This window comes from Marmota marmota, unplaced genomic scaffold (assembly GCF_001458135.2).
Source record: "Marmota marmota marmota unplaced genomic scaffold, marMar, whole genome shotgun sequence".
Classification (NCBI taxonomy): Eukaryota; Metazoa; Chordata; class Mammalia; order Rodentia; family Sciuridae; genus Marmota; species Marmota marmota.
Window position 1 is genome coordinate 15,736,942 of NW_026000048.1, and position 9,669 is coordinate 15,746,610.

The 9,669-nt window shown below is 37.9% G+C and overlaps 1 protein-coding gene across 4 annotated transcripts in view; it reads right to left on the reverse strand.

Moving 5' to 3' along the window:
• Positions 1-7,976: 7,976 nt before the first annotated feature.
• The window catches only part of Armc3 (armadillo repeat containing 3), a 101,103-nt gene continuing 99,410 nt past the window's right edge, over positions 7,977-9,669 (reverse strand). For 3 of the 4 annotated variants that reach the window (XM_048812709.1, XM_015495252.2, XM_048812710.1), the window contains one exon: positions 7,977-9,640. In XM_048812709.1, the coding sequence (XP_048668666.1) occupies positions 9,431-9,640 (210 nt within the window). In that variant the 3' untranslated portion in view covers positions 7,977-9,430. The remainder of the gene's footprint in view (positions 9,641-9,669) is intronic. The other variant, XM_048812711.1, reaches the window with a different exon arrangement.

Genomic DNA, 9,669 nt, shown 5'->3' on the forward strand with positions numbered 1-9,669 from the left:
ACATACATTGGCAAAAAGCACCCCCCCCCCAAAAAAAAAAAAAACCGTCAAAAACACTATACCAGCCTTTTAAACAAATGGTGCTGGGGAAACTGCTTATGCCTATGAGAGTAGACCCTATCTCTTACACTGCATCAACTCAGAATGGACCAAAGATCTAGGAATTAGACCAGAAAATATGCAACTCCTAGAAGAAAACACAGGGTCAACACTCCAACATATAGGCAAAATTACTTTCTCAATAGGATCCCTTAAAGCTCAGGAAATCATGACAGGACTTATCAAATAACATGGCATCAAATTAAAAATCTTCGGCACAACAAAGGAAACAAGAATATGAGGAAAGAACCTATAGAACGGGAGAAAATCCTTGCTAGCTACTCTTCTGACAGGATTAACATCCAGAATATATTAAAAAACTCAAAAGAACCCTTAACACCCATAAAATAATGAACCCAAATGAATACATGGGCAAATGAACTAAACAGATACTTCTCCAAAATAAGAAATACAAATGGTCAAAAAATATTCCATGTCTTTAGCAATAAGGGAAATGGAAATCAAAACTGTGCGGAGATTTTATCTCATTCTAGTCAGAATGGTAGTCATCAAGAATACAAATAATAATAAATGCTGGAGAGGATGTAGAGAAAAAGGAATATTTTACCGTGTGGGTGGTATTGTAAATTAGTGTAACCACTATGGAAATGAGCATGTAGCTTCCTCAACAGATTAAGCATGTTACAACCATATGACCCAGCTACACCCCTCCTTGGTATTTATCCTGAGGAATTAAAGTCATTATGCTACAGTGACACATGCAAGCCCCATTCATAGCAGCACAATTCCCAATATCCAAACTATGGAACCAGCCTAGGTGTCCATCAATGGAGGAATGGATAAAGAAAAAGTGGCTAAATGTACAGAATGCAGTTTTATTCAGCCATCAAGAAAAATGAAATTGTCATTTTTGTGAAAATGGATGGAACTTGAGAACATTATGTTAAGCAAAATGAGCTAAAGTCAAAAGATCAAGAACCATATGTTTGCTCTTATAGGTGGAAGCTAGAGAGGAGGAAGAAGAAGAAAGGTGTATTGGGAGGGTGGGTCTCATGAAAATCGAAGGGAAATTGGTGGAGAAGAGAAAAGGAATCAGAGGGAGTCAGGAGGGAAAAGAAAAAGGAAATACTAGGAAATGATATTGGCCAAATTATATTTTTATATTGTGTACCTGTACTAATATGCAACAGCAAATCTCACCATTATGCACAACCGTAATGCAATAAAAATATGGAAAAATTAAATTAAATAAATTTTAGTCTTTAAGATCAGTTAGTTTAGGGCATAAAGACAGTCAACAAATATTGCTGTGCCTGTAGTAGTAATTGACCATAAGTTATATGCCAGACCAGAACTGTCCCATCTCACTGGGGGAGACTAAAGCATAATAATAGTCAATAGTTGTAAAATGTTTACTATTGTTATTAAAGAAAAATAAAAACAGAGGCCCCAGTTTAAGTAACAAAAGGCCAATTGTCCAAACATAGCCAGGTAATAAAATCATGTCATCCTGATTTCCCCCAAACACTAACCCTAAACGTAAACAAACACAAACATAAATGTTTTGGACTGGGGATGCAGCTCAGTGGGAGAGTGCTTGTTTAGAATGTGTAAAACCCCCAGACTCAATGCTCAACATCACACAAAAAAACTATAAATAATAATAATGATAAATAAATGAAATAAATGATTTGTTCTGATCATTATTTTTAAAGAAAGATTGTTTAATGACACTTGTTACAGTGCAGTAATGAAGACTCTATTCAGAATCCTGGAGATAAATATAGAGGTGACTGCCATAGGGTCTTGCAATGGAGGAGAGAGATTGGTCCCAACTCTGACTACAGCATGGGCAAGTGGGCTTCACACACAAGGAGCAGGTGAGGGCCAGTGGATGGAAAGTAACTAAGAAGAAACATCAGGAGCCAGGGATATTCTGGCTCAAATGAACTAACAGATGTTTTGCTTAAGACAGATGGAGTTGATCAGACATTACCTGGGGTTGGGGTAATGGTGGTGAGGAACCTGATCAGCTATTGAGAACGATCATGTATTGAGGATGGTAGTTCTTATCAAAGTGACATAGAAGAGTTCATTGCTAAAACTGGATTTTATAAGGAAATGCACAGATGGCCCGAGGGGAAGTTTTAGAAGTAAAATTTGGCCAAGCAAAGAATCTATGTCATCATGATTCAATGAAATTAAATCAGTTGGCTACAGGTTAATCAGCTTAAGACAGCTGTTTGCCTTAAAAAAGGAATATCTGACAGTCAATTGTTAAAAAGATAAAAATACTTCCTCATTCATACTCCATAAACCGTGCTGTGATTGCTATAAAACAGACAGCGAGGCCTCCAAGTTTGTGAACTGTTCTTTTTTATGCACCATAAACTCTTAGAATTCTAACTTGATCTTTTTTTTTTTTTTATTGGGGGCTCCATGTTTAGCACTAGACATGCACTCTCTTATTTACTCCCAGGATCAACTTCATGAAGTGGCTATTATTATTACGTTCTCCATTTTAGAGGTGAGGAAACCAAGATGCTAAAGATCTCACAGCTAAGGACAGCAGAAGCAGGAATCAAGTCCAAGACTCTCTGACTCTAAGGACCACACAGCTTCATGTGCCCTTCTGGCCTGCAGTTTTTACTGATGTAAAGAGAAATGACATAAGTGTACATTAAGAAAATAGCAGTGCTAGTCAGTAAGCATATGGAAAATGCCCAAAATGGCACTTTTATAGGTCACCAGTAGAGCAGAAGCATCTGAGGGAGCTTAGCAAAGAGAATTGGTCTGAATTTGGATGTGAACTCAGAAAGAAGATGAGCAGATGATATTGAGCAGGATGGTGCTGAGGGTACCCACCATGTGCTCTCTCACAAATGGTCCTTTGGTGCAGCCAGAGAAAGAAAATTGGTTTCTTGAGTTATTGAGTTGATATGTTCTGACCTTTCTTGGATAATTGCAAATATGTATAATGAACTTTTATATGTTTGCACAAAACATATGTAAATATTCATATTTAAGGCAGACTGGCTGTGATAAGTTCACATAGCTATGTATCAATCATTTCTATTCTATTTTTGTAGTCCTGGGGACTGAACTCAGGGCCTCACACAGGTAGGTAAATGCTCTATCTCTGAATTACAACCTTAGCCCTTTTTTAAAAAAAAAAATTATTTTGAGGCAGGGTCTCGCCAAATTACTGAGGCTGGCCTTGAATTTACAATCCTCCTGACTCAGCCTCCCAATAGCTGGGATTACAGATGTGTGCCACTGAACCCAGCTTCATTTCTATTTTACAGATGAGAAATTCTGTAAAGCCTCATACACTGTAAGAATTGATGACGCTGTTGGGAGACAATTCTCCATGGTCATCTTTCCATGCTTACCTTTCCAACTGTTCTTTGTTTAAGACTTTCTTTTCAGTTGTTAGTGATCAGCCTTGGAAGATAGAAATACTGTTATTATATTATCTCTTATTAAATTTATAAATAAAACAGTACATAAAAATTTATTTGCCCTCTCTAACAATGCTTCTGTTTCTAAAATTATGATTCATGTTTTATTTGTTGGCAGGTTTCCTCTCATAATGTGTGAGTTCCAAAGAGATCTATTTGAATTTGCTTTATTAATATAGTCACACCTGACACTTTGATGATTGTCCTCGGTGTGAAGTTCCATTTGTATTACTAAGCTAATTATATCCATGGCTTTAAAATTAAAAGTCTAAACAAAACAGCTAGTGAGCTGTAAAATTCTCAAGTGATTTTAAATAAAGAATAGTACTTGTAAATACTAAGCCCTGAAACAAGTGATTTGATACTATTATAATGCTCAAAGAATAAATCAAGGACAGTGATAGTTTCCATATAGCCTTTAGTCAGAGTTCAAATTTCAAGTTTAAAAACAAGCATTATGTGGATTAGATCCTTTCTCTGAAAGGTTCTGAAATACAGTTTCCTGATGTCCTCTACCTCTCATCTCCAGATGGTTGTCTTTGGCAAAGAAATATCCTGGTGCTACCTTCTTCAGAAACACATGACTATTTGTAAGAATTCCATCTCAATTAAAAGAAAAGGACACTGTCCATTGGATTTCACATATTATTTTGAGCTTCTAGAAGAGCATTTTTTTTTTCATGGATGACAGTGTTTTTTCTTATTCCTTGATGTGCATTTACTGTAAGCACAGGGCAGCCTTGAACCTTCATTACACACAGTACCTACCCTGAGAACCGAAGCTTGTGGGAAAGATTCTATTTAACTGCTGATTTCTCCACTTAATTAATAGGAATTTCTAAAGTTAGATATGAATTTTAATGAAATGTTTTGATCCCCAGAAGTGAAACTCTAGTTTGATTCTGACAGAATAACAACTACAAGCTATTGAATAGAAAGTATTTCAAAAACCTCACAACCACAGCACTTGCCAGGGTTTTGGGTTTTGTAAGCCAGTCTATTCTGATTCAGATCTCTGTGGTTCCAGCTATTATCCCCATATTGTCTCATCTAGTTTTGATCAAAAGTTCTGTCATTCCTGGCCAAAGCACGTAATTCCTGAAGGAGATCCTTAGAACTTTCCCCTCCTACTACAGTGACTGAGAAGGTTGTATATTCCAGATAATGCAGCTATAAAATGGACTGGCTTTGTCTTAGTCTGTTTGATGTTGCTATAACAAAATGACTGATGCTGGGTAATATTTAAAGAAAAAGAGATTTATTTGGTTCATGATTCTGGTAGCTGGAAAGTCTAAACAGCATGGTGTCTGCATCTGGAATGGGTCACCTAGTAGTGTCACAACATGACAATGGTATCACATGGTATGAAAGCCAGAGAGAGACTGATGACAGTGACAGAGCAGCCATGTGGTGAGAGAGGAAGCAAGAGAGTGGAGAGGGGCCATCTTGCTCTTTTATAACAAACTGCTTTCCAGGAGCTAATTCATTCCTATGAGACAGAAACCACTGCACTAGACTAGCCTTATTCCCTTCACAAGGATGGTCACGACCATCAACTTCCACCAGGCCTCATCTCTTAAAGGTTCTACCTTTAAGGTTCTACCATTACCATTACAACCAGAACCAGGCCTCCAGCACATGAATCTCTGGGAGACAGTCATATCCAGACTACAGCAGGCTCCTATCAGAGCCCTTTCTGTTGATTAGTTTGATGTGATCAACAATTTTTAATTCAAGCCAGTGAGGTCCAGGGATTGCTTATCACAACTATAGAAGTGTATGATCATCTTTTTCTATTTTCAAGTGGGTTGTCTTTTTCTTAGTGATTTATAGAAGATCTTTGCCTATTTCGAATATTAACATTTTGTCTGTTACATATGCTGTATTTTTTCTTGTTGCTGTAATTTTATTTGCAATGCATTTTTCTGTCAAGAACTTAAAAGTTTTATCATATATAGTCTTTTAGAGTTTTTCTGTCTTTATAGAAAGGGTGCATCCCCTTGCTAAGATTATAATTTTCCCATTACTATTTACTGAATAGACATCATTTTCCCACTGGGACAAAACTACTTTTTTCAATACTAAATTTGAGCTATGCATATATAGATCTATATCTGGAATTTTAATTTTTCTATTTTGATGTCTGTACCATACTAACTTTTGTATTTCTTTTCAGTATATATTCTGATATGTGGTATAGCTTATTCCCCTACATCACTTTATTTTAAAATACTCTTGGTATTTATATACATTTATTCTAGATCAATTTTGCTATCAAGTTCAGAAAAAAAATGTATTGGGATTCTGGGGGAAATTTTACTAATTATGTATATTAGTATGGTAACTATCATGGTGGTACCTGACTATCATTGCTACTTGAGAGGTAGAGGCAGAAGAATTACAAATTGGGGGCTGGCCTGGGCAACTCAGTGAGACTCTGTCTCAAAATAAAATTAAAAGGGCTGGGAGTGTAGCTCAGTGGTCAATCACTTGCCTAGCATGCTGAGGTTCAATTCCCAGGACCCCAGTCCACCCCTCTCACAAATATGGGGAATACTGACATCTTCATACTGCTGAGTTTCCCATCCAAGAATACGCTATGTCTTTTTATTCAGATCTCATTAAAATTTTGTAATGTGTCTTGCTAAATTTATTCCTAGGCATTTCCTGACCTTTGCTGCTATTGCAAACATATTTTCTTTTTGTAATTGGCTGATTATTAAATTTTACAGCTCTGTTTAATGGGTAAAACAGAATACATAAACTTCAAAGGCCTGTCTGAGAAAACAATTTTAACTATTCCTGTTCAATAATTATCTAGAACCTCATTGAGAGACATACTGTAAATGGCTGACTCAAAGATGCGACAAACAAAAGTGTCTTTGGCATGCATCAGATTTTAAAAAGTGGTGTGTCTTCCTGGGCCCTGTCACAGCGGCTCTGCTCAACACTCACCTAACTTCACCTTGGTGTTAATCACTGGCCTATGAAAATTCTTTTCAGAACTTTCTACAAGGTTTTTCTTACATCCACATTTGGCCATCTTTCTGAAACTCCCAAAGAGAAGTGTTTGCCCTGGTCTTGGTTCTTCCTAGAAACTGCTCTGGACTTTTGTCTCATGGACCCTGGGGTAAATCATCCACTGGATAGCATTTCCCTCTGCGTTGGCTGCTAGAGAGTTTAAGGTCGAATTTTTATTCATCCTCATTTTCATGATGAATGCATTTTGAATTCTAAACTTATTCCTAGCCTTGAACTTTCTTATATGTAGTGGCCGTTTTTCATTTATTTCCATCTTGTTATACCTTACATATCTTTGTAATCCACTTCAAATGTTTTCTTGACCAAAACAGACTTGAAAATGCTGAGATGAGCTTGTGTCCTATTAATCCATGCTCTAATTTCATGAAATTATGAAATAAGTAGAATTACCACACCATTTGAAATAAAGACATTTATTCTGAAATAGAGAATCATGTTCTTTGAAATTACAGATTGGTTTATTAAAAAAAAAATCTTAACCCTAATTTCTTAAGTCAAATTCACTTTAAAATACCTTTTAAGAAAATGATTATAGGGCTGGGGTTAGAGCTCAGTGGTAGAGCACTTGCCTAGCATGTGTCTGAGAAAACAATTTTAACTATTCCTGTTCAATAATTATCTTGAACCTAGGGCCTAGCATGTGTGAGGCCCTGGGTTCAATCCTCAGCACCACTTAAAAATAAAAAAAATAAGATAAAGATATTGTGTCCATCTACAACTAAAAAAAAAAAAAATTTAAAAAAAAGAAAGAAAATGATTATATAGCCAGGCATGGTGGTTCACTGCTGTAATCCCAGCAACTGGGGAGGCTGAAGCAGGAAGTGTAAGTCCAAGGCCAGCCTCACAACTTAGAGAGATGCTGTCTCAAGACTAAAAATAAAAAGGGCTGGGGATGTATCTCATTGGTCTCTGAGATAAATCCCCAGTACCAAAACCAAACAAACAAAAAACAACGAAAAGAGAGACCCTGTGCCTACTAGAAGAAAAAGTAGGGCCAATTCTCTATTATGTCGGCTTAGGAACTGATTTCCTTAGCAAGACTCCTAAGATGCAAGAAGTAAAATTAAGAACGAATAAATGAGATGGTATCAAGCTAAAAAGCTTCTTCATAGCAAAGGAAACAATCAGCAATGTGAAGAGAGAGTCTACAGAATGGGAGAAAATCTTTGCCATCTGCACCACTGATAGAGCATTAATCTCCAGGATATATAAAGAACACAAGAAACTTAACACCAATCCCCCGCCCCCAAATAATCCAGTTAATAAATGGGCAAAGGAACTGAACAGGCACTTCACAGAAGAATAATTATGAATGGTCAGCCAATATATGAAAAAGTGTTCAACATCTCTAGCAATTAGAGAAATGCTAATTAAACTACACTGAGATTCCATCTCATTCCAGTCAGAATGGCAATTATCAAAAATAAAAGGAACAATAAATGTTGGCGAGGATGTGGGGAGAAGGGTACACTCATACATTGCTAGTGGGACTGCATATTGTTGCAACCATTCTGAAAAGCAGTATGGAGATTCCTCCAAACACTAGGGAAAGAGCCTCCCTTTCATCTGTAACTCCAAAAGAGTTACAATCAGTGTGCTACAATCTTGTGGCTGCATCTATGTTTATAGCAGCCTAACTCACAATAGCTAAACTATGACAACAATTTAGGTGTGCTACAATAAATGATGGATAAAGAAAATGATTACATGGGTAAACTTTATACTTGAAGGTTGGCTAGGAAATTCACACATCATGAGAGTCATCATACTGCTAGTTTTTGTTTTCTTGATTGAAATATGCTTACTCCTGTCTTGTGCTCAATTCTGAAAAAACAATTCCTCAGCAAGGATTTTGTTGTTGTTGTTGTTCTATTAATTTAAAGCTTTGTTTTGATGACTCAGCCTAATAATGTATAAGAATAAATTGGGATTGTTTTTAACTGAAAGTCTACAGTTTTCTTTCCTTTTAATCAGCACATGTTAATTGTACAAAATAATGGGTTTCATTGTGACAATTTCACACGCACACACACGCACACACACACACGTGTGTGTTAGTTTGGTCCTATCCATACTCCTTGTTAAGCTACAGCCCCTTCCTCTAGTTATCCTCCTATTTTCATATCATCCTTTCCCCCACACCTCCATTGAAGGTCTATTTCCAAGTTTATATACACAAGACAAAGACATTTTTAGGAAATACTTTTTTAAAACTCTTGGTTGGTTGGTTTGTGGTACTGGGGATTGAACCCAGGATCTCACACCTGTTAGGTGAGTGCTTTACCACTGAGCTACATCCCCAGTTCCTAAAAACTAATTTCAATTCAGTGAAGTAGATCTAAATAGTGTGGTTAACGGTAAGTTTTTAAAACCATGAACAAAAGGAGTTAGAAAAGGAATTTGTTAATACTGAGGTCTACCTATAAGCCGATCAATACTCAAACTATCCAAATCTCAATGAAAGTGAGAAAGAGCCATTGAAGACATTAAAAATCCTCAGAGGTAGCGTCAGCACGTGCTCCTGAAGCACTCTGGGCCTGAAGGACAGTCGAGGGCCACAGGGACCTCCTGGGAGCAGCAGCTGAGAGCTTGTACTCGTGATTCCTCTGGGACAGAGAGGCACAGTGGTCCGGGTTGGTTGGGACTACAGAGACCCTTTATGTGAGAGACTGATCGTGAGCAGGAGAGGACCCACAACTCTGGCCACAAGCCCGAATCCAGCAGCACCATACAGTTCAAGAGAGTTCCTCATTTCTACACAGAACATTGCTAATAATTTTATTTAAATAAGATCAGTTGACGAACTTCTCAGAAAGTGTGTGTGGTGACTTTCTCAGCTGAACCCCTCTGGCATTCCCCTCCATGGCTCAGAGGAATCGGTAGAGGTCGGCCTCCCTGCTCTGCAGCTTCAGCAGCGCCCCCGGGTGGAACATGAGGTCCACGATGTAGACTTCGGGCAGCGGCAGGCCCCCGGTCAAGCCCTTCCGAGACTCGTTGACCAGCTTCACTTCGTTCCACGCGCGGCCGTACTCCCCTCGCACCAGACTGCAGCCGAGGCCGATTTTATCAGCCAGAGCCTGGGGGAGAGAAACGGAGGGGGGGGGGG